Source organism: Chaetura pelagica, unplaced genomic scaffold, assembly GCF_000747805.2.
Source record: "Chaetura pelagica isolate M959 unplaced genomic scaffold, ChaPel_1.0 scaffold436, whole genome shotgun sequence".
NCBI lineage: Eukaryota > Metazoa > Chordata > Aves > Apodiformes > Apodidae > Chaetura > Chaetura pelagica.
Genome location: NW_009953651.1, coordinates 5,024,670 through 5,047,836, shown reverse-complemented (window position 1 = coordinate 5,047,836; position 23,167 = coordinate 5,024,670). Strand labels below are relative to the sequence as shown.

The following is a 23,167-nucleotide window of genomic DNA, read 5'->3' as shown; positions in this document are numbered from 1 at the left end:
CAGCAGGATGCACCTGAGCAGCAGAGTTCATGCTTTGTACCCCTGTCCCTGCAGCCGTCTCTCCTTTCTCTACCTGTTTTTATCCAGCCCTAAAGCCAGGGAAAGCACCATGTGTCTCTGGATGTCTCCAAGCTATGTGAGCCACGGTTTGCAGGATATTTTAGCAAGCCCCAAGGGTACAGGGATGTGAAAACCAGGAACCACAGTTGTCATCTTGTAAGTCTGGCTGAAACAGACATTTGTAGGATGGATGGGAGTGAATAACAGATTTTGGAGGTAGATACAACATCCCAGAGCACCAAGAGTTTTATCCCTCCTTCCTCTGCCTTCCCTTTTCTCTTCCCTTCCTTCTGCACAATAAAACAGAGAAAAGGCTTTTCCCAGAAATAGAGAAGCAGGTACAGACCAGGGGGTTGGCAGACCTGCAAGGCACTTGAATTAGATGCTACAGGGACAATGTAGATATGGAGGGATGGGGGCAACTCAGGCATCCCACTTTTTCCTGTGCACCAGCACTGCAGAGGTGGGGCATCCTATTCGGTCCTGGGAGGAGCACCCACCTCCTGAATTTGCAAATGAGTTCACAGAGGCTGATCAGCCAACTACCCTTTCTGCCCAGGGCACAGATTGCTCTGGGGAGGGCACAGCCATGGTAACACCTGCACACTCCAGCCAAGGGGACTGGTGACTGAGAGATTGCAGAAATGGGGTCGTGGAGAAGAATGAAGGCAGGTTTAGCAAATCAGGAACAACCCAGGTCCCACACACCCAAAGAAGAGCAGAATGAAGGAAATTCTGAACTTTTGAAAGCAGTAAAATCAGCAGAAAAAAAAACCCACAAACTTTTAATTTTCTACTTTAAATATTGGGGCTGTAAGAGTGTGTAAATGAATCAGGGAACTGCACAGAGACTTATTGATGCCCATCTTTGAAGACGGATACTGAAAGAATGAAGTAAACTGAGGCCCCATCTTGGGACCCCAGTGGTGGGAAGAATAACATCAAGGGAAGATGGACAAGTTTCGGATGATCTTCCAGTTCCTCCAGTCCAACCAGGAATCCTTCATGACTGGCATCTGCGGGATCATGGCCCTTGCCAGTGCACAGATGTACTCAGCCTTTGATTTCAACTGCCCCTGCCTGCCACGCTACAACCTGGCCTACGGGCTGGGCATCCTCCTGGTGCCCCCCTTCATCTTGTTCCTGCTGGGCTTTGTGCTGAACAACAACGTCTCCATGCTGGCGGAGGAGTGGCAGCGACCCCAGGGCCAGCGAGGGAAGGACCCGGCCGTCCTGCGCTACATGTTCTGCTCCATGGCCCAGCGGGCCATGATTGCCCCGGTTGTCTGGGTCTCAGTGACTCTGCTGGATGGCAAGTGCATCACCTGTGCCTTCTGCACTGCAGTGCCTGTGGAGACCCTGGGCAATGCCAGCCACCCCCGTCTCTCCCACGGGGAGATGAAGCAGATCCTTGCCCGCATCCCCTGCAAGGAGATCTACAATGGACAGGAGGTCATTGCCAATGAAGTGGCCATCAGGTACCTGCGCTGCATCTCACAGGTAAGAGACATCAGGGCTGTGCCCTTGCTAGTGGCCTGGAATTAGGCACTGCCAGGCTTAACTCTTTCCTTGAGGGAATCTCTTTGATGAAATTAAGTCGCAGGAGGAAAAACTGGTGATTTCACAAGGATGTAAGATGTTCAGCTCAGTGCCAGAGAGTACACCTCTGACCCAGTGCAGAGACTGAAGAAGGTCATCCTGATCATTCAGTCCCCTCCTACCTGGGCAGCCTGGGGCTGCAGGGCAGCAATACATGGCCAAGCTGTATGCAAAGATTCATTTAGAGCATGTTCAGAAGAGGCTGACATGGATGTTACTACCTGGCTGGTGGGCTGTCAGCCCCTTCCATAACACACCAGCTGCCCACAGTAGCTCTTGCTGCTTATTATAATGTGTGGAAGCCATGGGCTGATAACCATCTATGCTGCTTGCCTCTGACACTTGCATGGAAACAGCCAGTGTGTTTATTAACCATCCCAGGGAATCACAAATGAAAAAGTGCCACTAACTGCTTGTCCTGTGCTTTATTCCACTCAAGCACTCTGCTTCTGGCCACACTGGAGACAGGATGAGCTGATCTACTCTGGTCATTCATGTACTCCTGTTTAAAAGCAGCTCCTGTCCCTGATTTCCTTGGGGCAGACAGGAATCATTATCACCAAATTAAGAGAAACAGAGACATGGGGACTTCTCCAAAAACATACAGCAGATTTTCCCAGGTAGACCCCTGGAAAAACTGCTGCTATTACCAGCTTCAAAACAAGAGCTGCCACCCAGATAACCCCTCCCGGGTGCATTTTTAGGGGGCTGCATTTAGAGCAGGGTTCACCTTCATGAGCTCTGCCTGCACAGCCCAGCAGCACCCTGAGCTGAAACTGATGGTGAACTAGCCAGACCAGTCCTGGTTCTGCCCTCATCTCACCCTTCCTGTCAGATCCCATTAACAGAGGATCCTTCGCTGCTGCTCACCCTTGATAGATGTCACTAAGTCCAACAGCTCAGAAAAATTACTAGACAGCTGCATACACCCGGGGAGTATCTGGAATGACATTAGCTGCGAGTCAGAAGACACTGACTATCCTAGACCCAGGCAGTAGTATCAGAGGGAGAGATGAGAGCTCAGTGCAGGATTCAGTCTGGTGTTACGTATGGTCACTGCATGCTGATGCTATGCAAGGTGAGAAGTAGGGAGCTGCTGCCTATGTGGGTGCATCAAACAAAGTTTCAGCACAGATGCACTGACACAGTACATAGGGTCTTCTCATCCAGCTTTGCTATGTAAACACAGCCAAATATCAAATAACCCAAAGTGGAGCCAGGCTTGTTTGCAGCCTGAGGGGCTTCTGCCGACTGGTGGGAAGTGCCAGGCATGTGCTCTGCCTGCTTGTGATGGGTCTGGTTTCCCCCTCATCCCTGCAGGCTCTGGGATGGTGCTTTGTGCTGCTGATGACCATGCTGGCTTTCTTGGTCAGATCCCTCCGGCCCTGCTTCACCCAAGCTGCCTTCCTGAAGAGCAGGTACTGGTCCCACTACATCGACATCGAGCGCAAGATGTTTGATGAGACGTGTGCCGAGCATGCCAGGAGCTTTGCCAAGATCTGCATCCAGCAGTTCTTTGAGGGCATGAGCACAGATCTGGTAGCAGTCAGTTGCCACCCACACAGGAAAGACCCTGCAGATGTGGGGGAAGCTGCTGAGAAGCTCTTGGGTATCACCGACCGGGGCACCATGAACACGGCCCTGAAGAGCTGGCACAGATGCAAGCCCCCACTGCACCTCCAGCCACCTGCCCTCCCCAGCAGCAACGGCTGGGCAGGGAAAGGAAAGCCCCACACACACTCTCCTACACCCCGAAGAGAGACAGCTGCCTACTACAGCCGGGTGTGAGGGCCACAGGGCCATGCAGAAGCAGAACCATGCTTTTGCAAGAGGGCAGGCAGGTCCAAACTGGGCAGGAGTGAGGCCCATTGCCATGAGGCAAGCAGGGCCATAGGCACACAAAGGACTCAGCTGTGCCAGTGTGATTCCATCTGCTCCCACATCCAATCCTAAAAAATTGGTAATTCAGGCAAGGAGTTTTGTGCTGGGCAGGGCAGCTACCCCAGGCCATGATGGACAAGCCCAACGGGTGCAATGTATCAGCCAGACCGAATTGCCATGTGTCCCACACGACCAGGCACCAGGTTTGTGTTGTGGCAGTTGCCAAGACAGACATTACCAGATGTGCAAACCTTCCTTTCTTTTACCACATGCTCAGCACCAGGCAGCATGTGTGGGTTTAGGCAGTATTAAAAATCCCCTGCTGGGAAAATAAGCTGGGGGTGCCCCTTTCTCACACCAAGCTGTGAAACTCCCAAAGTCTCCCCATTACCTCTGCACATGCTACATCCCCACTGACACACAGATTCCAAGCCAATAAAAACTTTTAAATAAATTTGACCCAAGCAACAAGCTAGTGAGGGGGCATCCCATACGACATATGGGATAGGAATGGTGTGGTTTGGTGTGAAAGGTACTGTTCTGTGAGGAGCCCAGAAAGATACTCCTGGAATTGGTATCTAGACAAGAAGAGCAACTATCACTCAGCACCATAGAGGGTGGGGGCCCAGCTGACTCCCTGCCAAGAATTTGCTGAAGGACTTTTTACCTGGATTCTGCCTTGTCACAAAGACTGATGTTAAAAAACTGCCTGAGTATTTGTTAAAGGAGCCAAATAAATAATTCAGGCTCACTGTGCTCTGTGCTCAGGCACAAAGATTTATAAAAGCTATTGACAAAAGCTGTCGGTGTTTCTTTATTTGTATGCAGTGGAGAGGAGTGTGGGGGCCCTGGGCCAAGCCTGGCCTGCTGAGGCCACACGAGTCAGGCCATTTGGCCGGTGCTTGGCAGCCAGTGGCAAGCCAGCCCTGGCCCTCAGAGGAGAAGCTCCACCAACTCTACACCATACCAGGTGGCTGCCTATTTCCATAGAAACTGAGGATGACAGGATGCAGGCCCTTGAGGTGACTATGCAAATTGCAGCCCACCCCAGACATTCCCTGGTGGCCTTGATTTTACTACCAATACACAGAAAGAAAACCACTTTTGAGGGACAAGTTTTACCTTTGCCAAGTTCCTTTCGAAAGGCTCATTCCCTTGAAATTTCTGCTGCCACGTTCTTGCTCAAACCAACTTATTAGAGTTGGCTGGTAACTGAGAGAGTTGACTGGCGTTTGCATAAACCTTAATTATCTGTGCGTAACTCCACAGAGGCTGTGGAGACAGAACAAAGGGCCGAAATTGCGAGGAAATTCTACGAGCTGCTAAAAGAGAGCTTTAGCAAGCCTCTAGTCAAGGGCAGGCTGAAGCTGGCTGACTCCCAGGAGAAAGGAGCATGACACAGATTTATCATTCACCTTCACACCCCAAACTGTAATTAAGGCACCTGCCCAGAAATTAATAGGCACAAAACCTGATTTACAAAGCAAAGGCGATTAAAAGATAAAGGCGGTTTCCACTCCTGTTATTTGCAGTTCAGCACTGTGAATGGCTCACCAAGAAAGGCATGTTTGGAGTCCCCACAAATGTAAGCATCATGCAGGGCTGGGAGACTCCATAGCAAAGCCATGAAGGTACTGAAAAACCAGTGTGCATTTGCAAAGAGAAGCTCTTGCACTTTAAATTTAGACTTTTAGGATCAGCACTCTGGCCCCATGCAGAGATTTCAGCAGTGGCAGAGAATCCCTGCAGAGCAAGCAGGTTATCCTCTCTCTCCTGAATGTTGAGGACATCTTTCATCACCTCTGGGAGAAAAACCGAGAGAGAGAGAGAGAGAAATCCCCTGGGATTTCAGCTGGGCTGTGGTCCCGGTGCTGAGCCCCGTTAGCAGCAGCCCCCTGGGCACAAGGGGAGCCCTGGGGCCCCCAGCCAAGGCAGCAGGCGCCAGGCAGGAGGGGAGCCAGCCCTGAGCTGGTGCGGAGGTGTGGGAGTGCCAAGGGGTGCACTGCACCCAAACACCTGGGAGCTGCAAAAAACCCGTCTGGGGACCCCAGATCTGGCATTAAGAGGAGGACTTTGTCCAAAAATCCCAGCTGAAGAGCCAGTGCTGGGCTGAGTTTAGCTTTGCTCAGCCTTGCTCTGGGCAGAGCGGAACGTGGGTGTTGCTGAAGATTTGCCTGTGCTGAAGACATCCCCGGGGGAGGGCTGTGGGATATGAAAATGAGAAGGCTGAGGAAAAAGAACGGGGAGGGCCTCCAGCCTCTGCAACAGGCTGGGTGGGGGCTGGAGCTGTGGGCCAGATGGCAGAGGGGAGGGAGGGACACAAGAGGAAAATGAGGCATGCTCTGCTGCCTTGCAGGCATCGCTCTGCCGAGGAAGCAGCGAGTGGAAAAGCCGAGCGGGCAGGAAGGCACCACGTTTGCCAAATTGCAGGCTGTGCCCAGCCACACACACGGTTCCCCCAGCCCCACTCAGCCCCCACCACCCTCCACAGCAGCCCCTCTGCCCAGTTCTGCGTGACAGCAAAACCTGGCCGCCTTGCAGAGCTCATGACAGCCGGTTCCTGCTTCTCCTGAAAACCCAGCCAGGCTGGCCTCTTCCCTGCAGGTTCAACCAACTCCCATGAACAAAACCAGAAATCCTTTCACCTTCACGTGGGACCAAGCATGACTGAATCCCCTGGGGACGATAGGGGCTGCATCCAGCCCCCAGGCTGGGGGGCTCCAGCATTTGCCCTTTACACCCCAGCAATGCACCCCATTGCTCCCATCCTCCAGGCAAACCCTGGGCCATTCCAGCCAGCCTTTGCACAGCTGCATCTCAGATCTGAAAAAGTACAACGTGCTTTTTCCAGTGACTCATTCTTAGTCTTTCCTTTTCCTTTTTTTTTTTTTTCTTTAAAGGCACAACCACAGACTTGCACCCAGCAGAGTCCAAGCGCCTGCTCTTAGCCCCACCCAAGCATAGGGCCTGAGAACAACCTCCTCCCTCCTCCCAAAAGCTGACAGCACATTGCAGACTGAAAAAGGAAGCTGCCAAATTCTAAACGTTGTTTTCGTCAGCTTTCGCTTCACCCATCAGCCGGGTCTGAGCCACATCCCCACTTCTGCACAACCCCACAGGCTGCTGGGAAGCCCCCACAGACGAAGCAAAAACCATAGGAGGAGCTGAGAAGACTCCAGAACTGGTTTCAACAGCTGTTCAAGTAAGTGAGCACATTTTTTCTTGTATGTTTTGGGGGGAAAAAAAACCTGAAGCCAGCCTGCTACAATCTGCTTCTCCCCCCCTACACACCCCTCTCCCTCCCAGACAGGCACCAGAATCCCCAAACAGAGGAAGGGTATCTCCCTTTGCCAACTTTCCTTATTTTTGCTTTGCCAGTTGCCAGGCACTGTCAGGAAAGTCACAGGGCCTTGTTTATCAGGGCTAGTTGCTTGTAACTAATAACAAGGTTTTGAACCCCACGCACTAGAACAAGATTGCAGGTTTAGCATCTGGCTGTAAATGTGGGGTACCACAAAACACGGCAGCCAGAGCTGGGGCCCCGGCTCCCCATCACATGCTTGCAGTTTCTGGCTGGTCTCTGTATTTTGCCAAGGGAGTTTTGCATAACAAAAATGGGGAAAATGCAGGAAGACATTGTAGGCTGCTTGTGTTTGAACTCAGCAATATCACAGCATGACTTTAAAGGGATTGCCATGGGTTAGACACGGCAGAGAACTGAGGCAAAATTTCTGCCCCCTCTCCCCTCCATTGTCCCACATAGGAAGAGGGTAAAACAAGATCTGGTGGAGCAGCAGATGAACTGCAGCACAGGAGGGATTTAAAGCACAGGGCACAAGCAAGTCTTGTATAAGACACCATAAGGATTAAAGTGGCTCCTCTGCATGAACATTCCCACAGCTGGGGCTGGCCAGGGGAAGCAATGCTGGGAGATGCCATCATTGGGGCAGCCCTGCTGTGGGTCAGCCCCAGACGTGCACTGATGCTGCGAGCACTGTGAAAGCTGCCTGAGTCCTTCCTGTCTCTAGCAAACCCCAGTGACATCAGTTCCCCTGACACCAGCAGGTTTTTTCACATGGGTAAGGCCTCCCAGAACTAGCAAGGTGCTCGGGTTTTCCTGAGATGAGACCCTGTGGGGATGCAACAGAGATGGAAAGTAAACTGAGGAATTAATTAAATGCATCTTGAAAAGTGGCACAGGAGAATGGGCATCACTGCAGAGGGCATGAATGGATACACACTCCCCAATTATTTCCCTGTCCTTCAAAAAAAATGATACATGCTTGTGCCTGCTTGGTCCCGGGTGCCTACAGCCCACACAGCCCAGGGCCAGCCCTGCCAGTGGGACTGGCATCCCAGTATAACCAGTGTTGTACTGGGAGAAGGGGCTGGGGGAACCTCTGCAGGTCAGTGAAGCATTTCTCTGGCATCCAGGTGTGCAGGTCAAGGGTCTCAATTTTAGGCCAGCAGTTAGAGCCTGAGCTGGGACTGCAGGCCAGGCCAGGGGGTACGGTTATGTCAGACAACTCTGGGAGAGGAGATCATCCTGCCACACCTAATCCTATCAAAAACTCTTACATAATTGGTGACCCAGCTCTATTGGCATTTGGTGTTCATATCGTAGGTCATCAAGCTTCCATTTCCCAGAAAGTAACTTCTGTTGCAGATAGCAACCACCCCTGAGCATCCCCTCACCACTGACAGCAGAGGCTACTCCTGCCTGATCCTCTCCATCTCCCTACCCCAGATATGCTGGGTCATCTCACAGCACTTCTTGCTGCAAGCCTGACATACCCTTGCCTGTTACTAAGTATTAACTCACCAGGTCTAGAGAGTGAGGTAAAACCCACAGCACTTGCACACCTGTGGCGTACACATGGGATAGCATCAGCAGTGGCAGGACTGGGGACTCATTCCAACACCAGCACTCCAGTCCAGTTTCCCCAGTAATGCAGCGTCCTCCTTCGTTGCAGATTTGGGATATCATCAAGTGTCCAGTGACAATGCTGACAGTAATTGTGTCTGTGGGAGGTGACTAAAACCAAAGAGAAGGAAAGACTACAAATGTGCAAATGGCAGCTGTCCCTTGGGTAATCTTTGCTGCAGAGAAGCTTTTGAAGAGCTTAGTGGGAAAATGAAATGACTGAAGTATCACATGTTGCTTAGGCTGAATACCTCTTCTTCTTTTGAAGTATCCCTGGTGTCAGCAAACAGCTCCAGAAGCTGGGATGCCAGGCAGGAGGAAGGAACAGCAGTGAAGGTGTTGTGGTCGTGGAGCAGCCCCCTTGCAGTCCAGCCAGCCCAAGGCCATTTCACGCCACATCGGTGTGTCCCTAGGACCCTGCTGCAGTACATCCCTCCTCTTGCCCCCAGGACGAGATGGCCGCCCTCATCGCTGAGAACTTTCGCTTCCTCTCCTTGTTCTTCAAGAGCAAAGATGTAATGATCTTCAACGGTTTGGTAGCCCTGGGCACAGTGGGCAGCGAGGAGCTCTTCTCAGTCGTCGCCTTCAACTGCCCCTGCTCCCCTGCCCGCAACTACATCTACGGGCTGGCTGCCATCGGCGTCCCAGCCCTGGCTCTCTTCCTTATTGGTGTCATCTGGAACAACCACACCTGGAACCTGGTGGCTGAGTGTCACAAGCGTGGCATCAAGAATTTCTCTGCTGCTGCCACCTTCCTCCTCTTCGGCTCCATCATGGGCAGGGCAGCCGTGGCACCCGTCACCTGGTCGGTCATCTCACTGCTGCGCGGGGAGGCTTATATCTGCGCCCTCAGCGAGTTCGTCAGGCCTTCCTCCCTCGACAAGTTCCCGGCTGATTACGGGGCCGAGGTACTGGCCAGGTTTCCCTGTAAAGACGTGCCAGCAAACCTCACCAAGTTCAGGGATGAGGTTACTCGGAGGCTGAGATACGAGTCCCAGGTAGGCATGCCAGAGAGAAAGCCTCATGGAGTGGGTAAGACCACCTTGCCGTGTGTCCTAACGCAGCCTCTCTCTTCTCTCTCAGCTCTTTGGCTGGCTACTTATCGGCATCGTCGCAGTCCTGGTTTTCCTCACCAAGTGCCTGAAGCACTGCTGCTCACCACTCAGCTACCGGCAGGAGGCTTACTGGGCCCAGTACCGCTCCAACGAGGACAAGCTCTTTTTTTTTAGGACAAGCTCTGCCGACGCACGGCCGAGGTCCATTCCAGGATCCTGGCAGCCACGAACGTGAAGCAATTCTTCGGCTTTGTGGCACTTGACAAGGAAGAGAAGGAGCTGGTGCAGGAGTTCCCAGTGGAGGGTGTCCAGCCGAGCCCCCAGTGGAATGCCATCACAGGAGTCTACATCTACCGAGAGAACAAGGGCTTCCCCCTCTACAGCCGGCTCCACAAATGGGCCAAAGGGGTGGAAGGGAATGGGCCAAGCCCAGATGGCCACGAAATGCTCTTTTTGGCTTCCTAAGACAGAAGGATGCAGGGAGCAGTTCCCTAGACTGCCTGGCAGGCCTATCAGTGTCAGTGCGCAGCTGAGGGATTCATTGGGAATATCCCTCTTGGCAGGATTACTTCTCTCAGTGGGTAAAACAGGATCAGCAGACCCAAGGTAGAGGCTGATAAACAATGCACTGAGCTGGAGAACCCCTTTTTCAGAGACACTCATCTCACTGCTGCTCCCCGAGGGACAAGGGAAGGGCAGACTCACAGCTTACCTTCAGGCTGCCAGTGCACCCTGCCATCTAATGGCCAGCAGAAACCTCAGGGAGTGAAAGGTGGGCACAACATTTCTAACTGTGACTCCTGCAGTCCCACTCATCTCTCCCCACCACGGGATTAGCCTCAGACACCCTGCACACCTACTTGTTTGTTTTTTTTAACACCAGTATCTTCTATGCAGTTGTGCAGTGCCTGCTAAGCAGGCAGGTCCCAGAACACTTTACAGACTTTACAGCTCAGGGAAAAGAGGGAAGCAGTGGATAAATTCCTGTGGCAAGGGGCATGCAATAGTACCTTGGAAGGAATGGGTCCATAATAGAGCAGCACACCAAATAACTGAGAGACTAAGGCAGGAGGAATCACCAATATTCCCTGTATTCATATAGACACTGTAATTACCAGGTTGGAATTTGGGTAGGACACCAAACTCCCTTTGTTCTTACTGAAGTGCCTGGCAATTTCTAATGAGCCCAAAGGGTCACAACCATGAGTTTACAAGCCCAGAAGAGGGCACCATCAGCAGAATAGCTTTCAGGAGAGGTGGCAAGGGGGAGGCTCAGAGGAAGCAGTACCTGCAGTGACCCACACCACTGTAAGCAGCTCATTGCATTCCTCACCCAATCATCAGATGAGAGTCCTGCTTATTTGGGTTGCAAGTCGCAGCAAGACCTCAACCAGAATTAGTTTTATGTATATGTATGTATATACATATACACACATATATATAGTGTATATACTATATACTTTGCTGTATTAGTGAAGCATCTCTCTTTGAGGGAGAGGGTGGAAAGTTACCAGCCAGAAGACCAAATCACATGCACCCATCCGCTACAGTGGGATTCCAGCCTTGCAATGATGGACAGTAGGGACAGTAGGAACAGGACAGGGGGAAGCAGCCCTCCTGCTACCCTTCTACCACTGAACTCCTGTAAACTCTTTCCGCTGCCTTAAATGGCCCCTGCAGCAGGGTCTCTTTTATGGACTCGACTGTACTCTGAGAAAGGAAAACCAGAAAAGTGTAAAATTATTGCCCTCACCATGATGGTGTGCTGACTATGGCTTCAAGGCTGCTCTTCTTGCACCTTGCAGGCCCTGAGGGTCAGCCCTACATACCCAACACTGTTTCAAGAGTTTGCAGGACAATGAAGTTTGTTTTTCCCACTTGTACTGCTTCTCTATAAGTACAACTTCCTTTTCCACTGTGCAGTTTACCAAAAAGCCTTAACTTGTTCAAAAAATTACTCAAACCCACAGAGCTGAGAGGGGCTCACGCACAAGATTTGAAATAAATTATTAAATGAGTTATTTTTCATTGCCTTCTGAGATTTTTTCAGGGGAGCACAAAAGGCATATTTTAATATTCTCTTTGAACCCAAGGACTGGGAACTTATTTTTTCTTTCTAGTGAATCTTCAGATCCTCTCCTATTCAAATGACTCTAGGATACAAAGTTTTAAAGTATTACCACATAACAGAAGTTAGTAATACTGATTTTCAGTGATTCTTACAATGAGCAGCAAAGATCTTGTATGTCATGATACACAATTGCAGGAAAGGAAAGAAAACATGTTTAGAAACCTTTATATAAATATCCTCCCTTGCAAGAAAGAGCTGGAAGCTATTCCTTCACATAATAAAGCAGGAACACTGCTTAATGAACAAGGCATCCCAAGATCCCTTCTCAGCTTCTCTACAGATTTGCCTTGCACTTGTGGGAAGGCTGGCTCCCAGCCTCACCATCAACTACTCTGGCAGGAACAATCAGATGCAAGCTAAAGTGAAATTGCATTAACTTGAGATGAAAGAGAGTTCATTTACATTTCTTCATGTTGGCCCTCAGGTGCAAACACGCCACCCCCACACATGCACGATAACTTGCTGGAACAAAGCAGCATCAATATATGCCTGCTCATCTTACTTTCTTTACCTTCCCTTGCCTCCCTCCATGATAGCCTTAGTTATTCCTTTGAACCACCTCCACTCCAGTTCCTTCTCATCCCTTTCCCTCATTTGGAGGAAAGGGGCAAAACATGTAATATTTGGGAATGAATTTGTTTATCCTAAGAATAAACCATAAGCACAAACTAGCTTTTGCTGTTTAGTTCCTTCCTCTTCCCCATAGCCCCAGACACTTTCCACGTGCTGGGATGGGCTATGGGCATATCCAGCTTGTTTGTTTTCCCTCCTTGTTCTTGGAGGGCATATTTATGTGGAGAGCTGATAGCGAGTAGAGCAATCCACCATACTCAGAAATACTTTACCATTGATAAGGATTTTTTCCTCCCCTCTTCTGCAGCCCTGAGAATGGCCCCAGCTGAGACCACTCAGGGCTTCTGGCCCTTGTAGCCTGTCAGCATCCTCACAAATACCCCTGCTGTCCCTGTCGTTTCCCCAGGGACAATGTGAAGGATATTAACCCACATGGCTTTTTACACCAGCGCAAGAAAGCGGGCTAGGCTGCTCTCTGAAATGCCAAGAGGAAAGCCAAGCTGCTGGTCTTCCTGGCGTGCCAGATCATGCAAGCTGTAAGCTCATATGCTCTCTGGTTTTCCTACAGAAGCAAAACCAACTCCATCACAGACCAGCCTCTGGGTTGCCAGCTAGGGCATACTTCCCAGCCAGAAGATGGGTTCAAACCAGGCTCCTCCAGTATGGAGGACTACACACAGGTGTTTCATTTTCCCGGCTGACTACCCTAGACTACAACAGCCCCAGTAGTCAAGAAGAAACAATACCTCAAATGGATCTTGGTTTCTATTGCAATGCTTATTTACATATTATATTACATAACTAATTCATTTTTAAAAAGCCACTACCATTACAGCTGTGTTCTTAAAAAAAAGCAGCAGTTGCTACTGGATGTTGAAAGCAGCTTCCTCCTCTAGAAGAACATTAAGCAAAACCCAAGTACAGTTCCCTGCGCTACCTGGGGCAGGTGAAATGACTTGTTTCTGGATCCCAGTGGACTTCAGAACGAATTAAGTGTGCACTCAGCCTTCCGAGCACCAGGCATACCCACAACAATGAGCATTCACAGAGGCAGAAGAGCTGCATCCTGCAGAGCTCTGACTTCAAGTTCAGAGCACCTACAATGAAGAAGACTCTTCAAGTTTGATATTTCAAAGCTGGGCACCTAGTCACTAGTGTTTACATTGAATAATCACACCTGTTTGCATACCCTGATTTCCCCCCTTGCTTTCAGTTCTTCATCTGTAAAACATGTGGATGATCACATCTACATCTTACTGGAGAGTTACAAGAATATAGATCATAAGGTACCAACACCAGTGACAGAGCCTACTTAAGTACGCAAGATACTTGGCTTTTCTCAAGCAGTTAGATTGGGATGACCCCTTTTCAACACAAAACCCCTCTTTCACTGTATTGATTCCTCTCTTAAAGAGATAATCACTTCTGAAAATCACCAATTCTATCTGTCATCAGGCAACTGTTATGAGATATGGCTGTGATCACGGGATCTATCATATCAGGATGCTGTGGGCTTTAAAGGCATGTGGCCTTTCAGCTGAGGAGGCCAAGAGCATTCCAGACTGTATTAGGAAGAGTATTTCTCTTCCAGCAGGTCTGCAGCAATGAGACTTCTGGTATGTTGTGTCCAGTATTGGGTTCCCCAGTACAGGAGAGATACAGGCTTAGTGGAGTGAGCCCAGCAGAGGGACAGGAGAATGATTATGGGATTGGAGCATTAAAGGAGAGGTTGAGAGGGCTTGGGCTTCTCCACCTAAGAAGGCTCAAGATGGATCTTATCCTATGTATATAAATACGTAACACAAGGGTGTGAAAAAGATGGAACCAGACTCTTCTTAGTGATGCCCAGTGACAGGACAAGAGGAAATGGGCACAAACTAAAATACAAGAAATGCCATTTAAACATAAGAACACTCTTTTTTACTGTGAACATGGTAAAATACTGGAAAAGGTTGTCTGGCAATGCTGAAGTCTCCATCCTTGGAGAAACCAAAACCCAACTGGACATGGTCCTGAGCAATCTACTCTGACCACTGCTGACCACTGCTCTGAGCAAGGGTTTGAACCGGATGATCTCCAGAGGTCCCTTCCAGCCTCAACTATGCCACAATTCTGCATTGCTCTGACAAATGTGAGGAGTACAAAGGCATTTGAAATAAATCCTTCAAAGTGTTAATTCAGCCAAAAGGCAAGAATCTTCTGATTTCTTGACAAAGACAGAAATTAATTTATAAGGCATCACTGTACTTCAAAATAGTGGATGGTCGCTGCACCATTTCCCCAGAAAAGTAGAACAGGTATGGCTGATGTTTGTATTTGTTATAAAACAGTCTATATTTAAAAATGAGTCTTTAAAGTCATCAACAGATTAGGTTATTTGTAACATCTGGACCAAGCTGCCAAGATTTATCAAATATTTTCCTTAGATGGCTTATTCTTTCCAGTTTGTTTTGGTCAAAGACTGATACTCTCCAGAACTTCACGGTCCATGGACACTCACAGCAGAACTCTAAACCTCTCAGTCCCCACACTGCACAGAGAGCTGTGCACCATACTTAGGTGTCAGCAAGGGAACTCTTGGTCTCCACATACTCAAGTGCTGCTCTTTTAACAGCCAAGACACTTTCTGTTGTGCCAAATTTCTTCTCATAATCCAGGTAACGTTTGAAGAAAAATTTCATCTTCTTTGGTGCCAAGCTCAGATGTATGACCCTCTCAAAGATGTCCCTGCAAGAAACCAAAGTGATTTAGATCCCTGTGTTGCTGACAGCACTCAACACTAGCCCTGTATCCTGCCTTTGAACAAAAAGCAGAAAGTCAGAGGAGACATTCAACCTGCTGTGAAGTGCTGGTGCTTGATGGAAGAGGTTCCTGACAACTGGCCAAAACTTCCAAGTAGAAGCCTTCTATTTGCTTAGAGAACTCTAAGGCTGTTAGTCAACTTAAGCTTGGATGCAGCCACTGTATTTGACGCTGCATTCATTAAGTGGATGTGGCTGGATCCATCAGGTAGGTAAATGGACTTTCTTCTGTCAGCTCTCAGTAAAAAAACAATAACAAACATTTCTCCATTTTTATGTTACAAGATACACAAGGGCTTGATCTCACCCTTCAGATACAACAAAGCAATCCCTCCAGAGGGACAGGTGAACCCTCAGTCCAAGTCCTCTAGTTTCTGTCATGCAGGTCACTATTTACAAATTAGTTCCCCTCTCCTCTGGATCTCCTTGTAGTCTCCCCAGTCCTGGCAAGGATAAGCCCTTCCATACATCTGAGTTCTCTTTCTCTAGGTGATACAAATTCTCTTTTGCTTTACTCTGGGAGGCCCAGTATAACCTCATGTTGCAGAGCACCTCTGCTCTTCTCAAGTGTTACTCCAAGCACTGTACTCTGCCCTTTCCCAGCCTGCTGTAGCACAACTCACCGTACTTCCTTCTGGCTGCCATGTTTGATCATGATGTCCATGTAGATGGACCAGATGTCTGTCCGCTTGGGATAGCTGTTGAGGGTGGTCTCAAACAGGGCCTTGGCATGTTGTGGGTCCCCAAAACGGAACTCCAGCTGTGCAAACCTTGAAATTACATCCACATCTGGAACAAGTAATGAATGACATGTTAGGTTGCCACAGCAGCCTTCTTCCCTATGAAAAAACACAAGTATTACATAGATCGGCACAGAGACAGAACTGTCTGTACCCAGAGACAAAAGGCTCTTATACAATGGTTCTGGACCAAGGTGGGATCAGAGTGGGAGAGAGAAGGGTCACAGTTCACTTCCCATTCCAGATCTCTGCAGGAGACAAATCTATTCTTACATCTTTTAGCATCCACAGGCAGCCTCATAAACCTGGAACCAGACCAATCAAACTTTTCTAGAGGGCTCTAAGAGCCTTCTTTGCTTTGGGTGCTTTGCTTTTGCCCATCACAGCAGTTTTATTACAGAAGGGCAGCACCCTTAGAGTCAAGGGCAGCACATCTAGCACCAACTGTCTGCACTTTTCACTTACTTCAAACACTGTCACAGGCAGAACTATCAGAGAGCTACCCATCTACTGGACACCTGTCAACATATGGTCCACATTATCAATGGGGAGGGAAGTACTTACGTTCTTTGGTGGGCAAAGCCTTGAGAGCACGCTCCAAGAGCCTGTGTGTAGCCTCAGTCTGGCCTTGCTTCAGGAGGAAGGAGGCATATTTCAGCCACACAGACTTCTCCTGACGGAAACGCTTCAGCATCGTGTGGTACAATTCTTCTGCTTGCTGTAAGGGCAGAGATGGGTTAGATCACACAGTCATAATAAAACCTTGTAGCTTTAAAACTCTTACTCTTGGCCCAGGTATCACCACTTATGAGAAGTAAGTATCAATAGTTCCTTGTCCACTCTTAATCATAACTATTAATCCCAGTTAGAGACAAGATAGGCCTAATGTCTGACAGCTAGAAGACTATACAGCCAGCAGTGGTAGTTTTCTGGCATGACTGAACGGAACATATGCCTGGGACCTGCTTGCACTATATCTCACCTTGTACTTCTCTGAGTTGGCATAGATGTCACACAGATGCTGGAAGACTTTCAAAGGTTCATTGTATTGAACAGCTCTCTCAAAGACCTTCATCAGTGTCTCCTCAGTACCATACATGTTCTCCAAGTTCAGCAGAGCTACCCAGACATTCAGCTTCTCCTGTTCTTCCCTTAAAGCAGATGTGAACAAGAATATTTAGCCTTTTATCAGCCTTCCTCGGCTTTTTGCAAACCACCCTGCAAAGACTCACTGGCTTGAAGCCTGTCTCCAGGACAAAGGAAGGTGACATACTGCTCACTGAAACACCACTTTTAGAACAGAGCATAGCAGTTGTTTCACACAACAGCTTTTGATCACTGTTGTTTGTAATTAAAAACCACAAGGATGATTCAAGAAAGCAAAACATAGTTAAACATGCAGTAGAGATTATTTAATACACAAAGGTGCAGCCCTATGGAAAGAGCAACAAGTTTCACAGTTTGCTTAATGTTTTGTTTTAAGACAACACTGCCAACAGCATTATGCTCTTCCAAACTCTTCAGACTGCTGCCTGTGTGCTCAATGATACCTTGGGGAGCTACTGTGCTCATGAGCTGCAGCGAGTCGGCTACAGGCCAAGTGTGGGTACTCAGGCCAGACCTTCAAAGGGCCAGCTGACAATAGCTACCATTTAATAATTTTAAGCTCACAAGCAGACTCTGCCACTGCACACACACACACAGTGATGATGCAACCAATGCTCTTCTCCCATCACCACTACTCCTCCATGCTTTACTCTTCAGGGCAAAGAAAGACAAGAGCCCCATTATCACCTGAAGCAGATTGTTTTAAGTGCTCTTTCTGCCACAGCTCTGGCCTTCTCAATCTCAGTAGCCTGGAGGTGGAAAGCCATGTACTGTAGCCAGAGGATGGAGCTGTTGGGACTGCTCAGCACCAGGCGGTCAAAGTCATCAGCTGACTGGGGCTGTCGACTGGGGTCCATCAGTGCTGCCTCTAACTTGCAGAGCTCCTTCTCCTTCTTCTGCTTCTCTAGCTCCTTCTCCTTCTTTGTTTGTTTCTTCAGCTGCAATAGGATAAGTGGGGAAGGAGAACTAGCAGGTACTTCATGTGGGAATAGGCAGGCCCCCCCTAAAGCACAGACAAATCACAGAATGTCCAAAGCTGGCAGTTTGCACAAGATGAGGCCAATTGTTTAAGAGAACAGGAAAATTATATACAGGCTCCACCTCTTCACACACAGATGAACAGTTCAGACCTCCAAGAAGGGCAGCATAAAAATAAACAGACCAAAATGAGGGATCAAATACTTTGCTAGTCTTGCCCCCCAGCTGCAGGATTCACACTTCACCCTTCCTTCCTACTGTTCCATTTTTGCCCTCTGAGCCAGTGCTCACCACCACCCTGCAGTCTGTAAAAATCCAGGATATACGGGGTGAAACTGTGCAAGACTGGAGCATGTTGCTGCATTACTACAGTGACTTGGGTCTAAACTGGCAACTATACTCTGGACAACAAAGCATTGATCGGCCTTGCACAGCCTTTACAGAGGTGAGGGGAAATCCTGAGGAGCAAACCGGAAAACAATACATTAGCTTCTTTCCAGTTTTGCTGAATTGGAAAATTCTTTTTAAAAACTACAGCAAAAAAGGATTTTTTTTGCTTTTTTTCTGAATTCAAGGACTATAATTTGAAAAAGTTTTTCATCTCCAGGTTTTCCTGTAAATTTACAGTAACAATCACAAAAGTAAAAAAAATAAAAAGAGATTACATAAGAGTTTTACTTTCATGAAAATGTTTGTTTGACCCAAAATATCAGGGTTTTTTTAGCATGCCAACATGACAAGCCCCATCTTAATGCAGCCATGCTAAAATAGGGTCTTCTCTCCCCTGCTTCAGAGATATCTGCTGCTAAGTGCAGTGCTCAGGGTAGTTAAGTAAGTTCTGTATTACCTTTCAGAGACATTCCCTTGGGTCAATAGGCTTTGCTACAGGGCAGACAGACATGCAAACACTAAGACACATGACAGCCATCATGTGGCATGTCCTGTGCAGACACCACTAGCACACACACAGTACCTTAGACTGAGGATCCTCCTCCTCCTCACTCTCTGAGCTCTCTTCCTTCTGATTCAGCACAGGTATATTCACTGCATTCATGTCTTCATCCCAGGTGAAGCCTATGGAAACCTGGAGCCTGGGAGCTTCACCAGGTTTCTTTATCTGTTTAGAGGAAGACACAGAATGCCCTAGGTTTTAATTTGAAGTTTTTACACTGAGGTCAGAAAACTGCTGTTTGCAATTTTGGCTAATCTCTGGCCAGTACTGACTTCTCACACTTGTAAACAGCCCACCACCAAAAACATTAAACTCTGATCACTTTTGCTGAGTTAAACTCAGTCCATCTCAAGCCATTTTCAGATGCAGCAATTATACTTACTGTATAATTCAAGCCAAAATTAATAAACCTCAACAGGGCTGGAAAGTCATTTAGGCTCAGGCTTTCCTCCAAAAGTCTCACCTTAGCTTTCTTTTTAGCTGCCTCTTCCTTCTGGTCATCATCCTCCTCCCGGTAATATACCTCGATTCCACTGTCATTTTCATCAGCTGGGCAGATCTTCTTCCTCTTTTTTGGCTTAGCCTCCTGCAACAAAGGGGAAATTAGTGCATGGTGGAAGGTAACAACTGGGATGAAACTTACAGGTAATTCTGGTCACAAAGTAAAGAGCTTGACAGCATAGAGAGGGCGGTGCATCCCCCACTATCCTCTCGCATAACAGAGACAGAGAATAAACCTGTGCTGACCTACATATAGTGCCAAGACCAACAGAATGGGCCACACAGGCAACACAGTTGAGCTGCTAATCCATTTAATTCCTACCCAAATGGGTAGGAATCTGATCTTTGTTAATCTCCAATGCAATTTAATCTTTCTTCCTACTCTTTATAATTCCTCAGCCTGATTCCAGTGGATTTTCCTAGTCCTTTTACCATGTCCTGCACAAACACATCCATACCTGTTCACTTTCAGAGTTTCCTCTTCTCTGTTTTGTCTTCATCTTAAGCTCTTCCCTCTTTTCCTTGTCTTCTGCCTCTCTTTTCTCTTCCTCTGCATCATACCTTGGTAGGTCTAGGGATTCAGGCAAGATGCTTGGCATCCCAGTATCCTCAGGCAGGAGAGAGAGCTCAATGTGTTTTCCTTTTCTATTTACACTTTGGTGCATTGCCACAAATAGCAGGAAAGAAGAAAAGAAAGAACCAGAGTATTTACAATGACTGCAAAAATATGAACTTCTTCCAAATCTCAGCTTTTATCCTCCCTCTTACCATCTTCTCCTCCTCCAACACCTCTTTTCCATTAATTCACGGCCACTTTTTTAAAGAACATCAGACCTACCCAAGCACCTTGGCAGTGAGCAGCTTTCCTTCAGCCAGGTACTTTTCATATAAGGAGTGGTTCTGTACAAAGTAAGGGGAAACATTCTGGAACAGGATTCGGCCCATAAGAGAACTGGACAAGCTGAGAAGAGGAGGGAAACAAAAAATAAAAATCCCAGTCGGAGAAAAAGAAAAAAATACAGAAACAATAACTGTAGCACCACATAGTGTCACACAACCTCCCCTACTTTAATTTCACAGCTCAAGAGAGCAGCAATAACCCTGATTCCCAGAAGATAATTAATTTTTTTACATCGATTTATGCCAGAGACCACCCTTAAACAAGATCCCAGAATTGTATTTTCAAAATATGTTCTCCAAGATCCCTCATTCCCCAGAATAAATTTTCTTATGCTACTCACCCAAAGAATACACCTGATGGAGTGATCGATTTGACGTAGCCTCTCACTAGCTGACCTTTTTTAACATCCTTAATAGATATTATTTCAACATCCTCCACTTTGCTGTTGCTCTTTGGGTTTAGTCTAAAAGAAAACAGAGGTTAGAAGGTAAATCACTCGTGAATAATCCACCTTTTGCTCTGGATATCAAAAAAGGACTTAAGTATTAACAGCAGTTATTAATTCCTAGAAAACATGCTGGATCAGAAACACCCTTCGGTTTATTCAGAGGTACTAATGGACTATCTGCATCTCTGCCAAGCCAGGGAACAGACATGTTGCTGTCAACAAAGCCAAACAAAACAGATCAGCTTGGCCTCCTCTGACAATAAGAAAATGAGGAGAGTGAAATGTTATCTGAAATTCTGCACAGCACTGGCTTAGGGACTTTTCCCCCCCACTTATTTCTAAGATACTTCATTCCACATGGTTTATGCTTCTTTCTTCCAAGACAAAGCAAAAGGCTCAGTTTTAAGAGACATTTAGGACTAAGTCTGTTACTCTATCAAAATGGTTACAGTGCAGCTGAACACTGGAAACTAACATGTTTGCATTGCAAAGGCAGTGGTGGAATTTTCCCTTTTTGCCCAAGTAAAAAACCAAAAAAGTTAGGTCAGATCTAGAAACTATGATCAACAGAAATTAAATCTGAACCCATTTGATCAGATCTACAATTAAGTGTCAGACACCTTCATGTTTGCTGATATGAAGCAAAAATCTTTTCTGAAGTAGGAACAAGTCTCATCCATTTAAAAAAAAATCAGTCCTTGAACTTCTAACACTTCACACTGATCCACCAAAACCAACAGTTCCTGTATTTGACTACCCTTTTCTTCACTAATAGGAGATCAACAGACCAGAGGGATGACACATACCGGGATTGCCGGAGAGACAACTGGATTTTGCCATTGTCATTGGAGAGGATGTAACACCTGCATGGCAGAGCAAGGAGAGAAAACAGAAAGCTTTAATATCTGTTAAAAAAGATATAGGTAGACAACTGATATTCTCACTAGCAGAATAAAGCTCTGGAGGGAACAAACAGCATGCAAAACCACAGCAGAGCTGGTATAACTTGCTTCCCTCAGTCCCATCAGCACCTTAGCCAAGGCAGTAGCTACTCTCAAAACACAGCCTAGAAAGAGGTTTCTTCACATATGGAAAATATAGACTTTCACTCAAACACATAAGGTCATAAGTCAGCATTACTTCTTAGGTACAGACTGAACCTTAGAAATCTGGCATCATTTTAGGGCAGCAAAAAGCCTGCCACCAAAGGGGAATATTTCTAAGCCTGGCAGTTGGAGTGAACAAGAGAGAAAATTGCTAACCTGACAATCTTGCCAACTTTGAAGCCAGACAGAGGATTCTCTGTGTAAGTATCACTCAGGTGAAAGAAGCTGACTCTACCAATCTTCCCACCTGGCAGTGCAATGGTCAAACCGATGTGTGGAGTCAACTTTGTTATCATGCCTACAGTGATGGTGCCCTGCTCCAATGACTGAATTCCTGGAAAAGGTGAAGGAAGAAGAAGGCTTCATAATACTCCAAAAGTATGCAACCAAAGCAACAGGGGTAATGAGTCAGTGAAGCTGATGTTAGTTCCTTAGTCACATATCAGACTTAACAACTTATAGTAAGATGAAGTCTAGGTACTCAGTTCAGAGCAACATTTGCTATAGTAGCCTGGACAAGGCTCCCCAGTTACAGTTCCAGAATAACCAAAAAATGTTGACAAATGTACCATCTCATGTCTGAGATCAGAAAGCAATATATTCATAAGGGCCCAGAAAACGACATGAGTCTGAGTAAGTAGGAAAGTGATTCTTTCTGAAGGTCTGAGCTCTTTTGCCTTATACACTGCTACATCTCAGTCAAGGTCCCAGGGATTAGTTCTGTCCCACAGGGACATAGAGCTTGGCTCTGGAGTGCAATATTTTCACCCGAGAGCTGAGTGCAGGCCCACCTCTGAGTAAAACATCAAATGCAATGGGGACCTGCTGTTAAGGCTCCACCTTACCTGTGAGTGACAAGCAGAGGTTTTTTTCAGTGACATCTGTTCCAGTCACTGTAGCTGATATTGCCTGGCCATTTTTGAAGCTCTTTTCTGGGTGTTTTAAGACCTGAAAGAAAAGACCGATTTCCACCATTACCAGAAAAGGAACTTTGCACAAGTCTAACTAATGATTCTCCTATGAAGCTTTACACTTTCTAAACACATCTTTGATGTGTACACTTACCTGATAGCTCAGCATTGCTTCAGTAGCTCTGCTATCCTGGGCCAAACTAGCTACAGGCATAGTACCTGCTTGACAGCAAGGGGCAGTGATGCCTAAAGGGCAGAATACTGGACTACGAGCTCACATGGATGTCAGAAGTGTCTGCAGGCACTACTCATAGCCATGAGCATGGATGAAAAATTGTGTAGCTTATCTGAAACGACCTCTTACCTTGATGTTCAGGGACAGCAGCAGATGAGGAACTCTTCCTCGAATGTCAGGAGCAACTTCTACCTCAAGCCAATTTTTGAGGATGTTATACTGAGAAGACGAAATAATCAGAGAAGACAGGATAAGACTTTAGGG

General features: G+C 47.4%; 3 protein-coding genes across 5 annotated transcripts in view; 2 read left to right on the top strand and 1 right to left on the bottom strand.

Annotated features, from left to right (window-relative positions):
* The first annotated feature begins 1,011 nt into the window (after positions 1 to 1,011).
* Positions 1,012 to 3,447, top strand: CALHM1 (calcium homeostasis modulator 1). The gene is made up of 2 exons (XM_010000171.1): positions 1,012 to 1,560; positions 2,980 to 3,447. The coding sequence occupies exons 1-2, from the start codon at positions 1,012 to 1,014 to the stop codon at positions 3,445 to 3,447; spliced, it is 1,017 nt and encodes a 338-aa protein (XP_009998473.1).
* A 5,472-nt stretch (positions 3,448 to 8,919) lies between these two features.
* Positions 8,920 to 9,984, top strand: CALHM2 (calcium homeostasis modulator 2). Its single transcript, XM_010000099.1, is given in 3 exon segments — positions 8,920 to 9,462; positions 9,548 to 9,703; positions 9,706 to 9,984. Coding segments are annotated over 3 exon segments (978 nt in total).
* Positions 9,985 to 14,538: 4,554 nt separating this feature from the next.
* The window catches only part of PDCD11 (programmed cell death 11), a 24,962-nt gene continuing 16,333 nt past the window's right edge, over positions 14,539 to 23,167 (bottom strand). For all 3 annotated transcript variants that reach the window (XM_010000096.1, XM_010000098.1, XM_010000097.1), the window contains exons 23-36: positions 23,033 to 23,122; positions 22,603 to 22,705; positions 21,914 to 22,091; positions 21,458 to 21,514; positions 20,544 to 20,666; positions 20,141 to 20,263; positions 19,761 to 19,956; positions 19,265 to 19,387; positions 18,823 to 18,966; positions 17,559 to 17,809; positions 16,747 to 16,915; positions 16,329 to 16,482; positions 15,648 to 15,813; positions 14,539 to 14,950 (exon numbers count right to left, since the gene is read on the bottom strand). In XM_010000096.1, coding sequence (XP_009998398.1) covers positions 14,779 to 14,950; positions 15,648 to 15,813; positions 16,329 to 16,482; positions 16,747 to 16,915; positions 17,559 to 17,809; positions 18,823 to 18,966; positions 19,265 to 19,387; positions 19,761 to 19,956; positions 20,141 to 20,263; positions 20,544 to 20,666; positions 21,458 to 21,514; positions 21,914 to 22,091; positions 22,603 to 22,705; positions 23,033 to 23,122 — 2,049 coding nt within the window. In that variant the 3' untranslated portion in view covers positions 14,539 to 14,778. The remainder of the gene's footprint in view (positions 14,951 to 15,647; positions 15,814 to 16,328; positions 16,483 to 16,746; positions 16,916 to 17,558; positions 17,810 to 18,822; positions 18,967 to 19,264; positions 19,388 to 19,760; positions 19,957 to 20,140; positions 20,264 to 20,543; positions 20,667 to 21,457; positions 21,515 to 21,913; positions 22,092 to 22,602; positions 22,706 to 23,032; positions 23,123 to 23,167) is intronic.

Coding starts and splice junctions, on each gene's coding strand:
- CALHM1 (XM_010000171.1), top strand. CDS start 1,012: ATGGACAAGTTTCGGATGATCTTCCAGTTCCTCCAGTCCAACCAGGAA. Junction 1,561..2,979: donor ACCTGCGCTGCATCTCACAG/GTAAGAGACATC, acceptor TCATCCCTGCAG/GCTCTGGGATGGTGCTTTGT.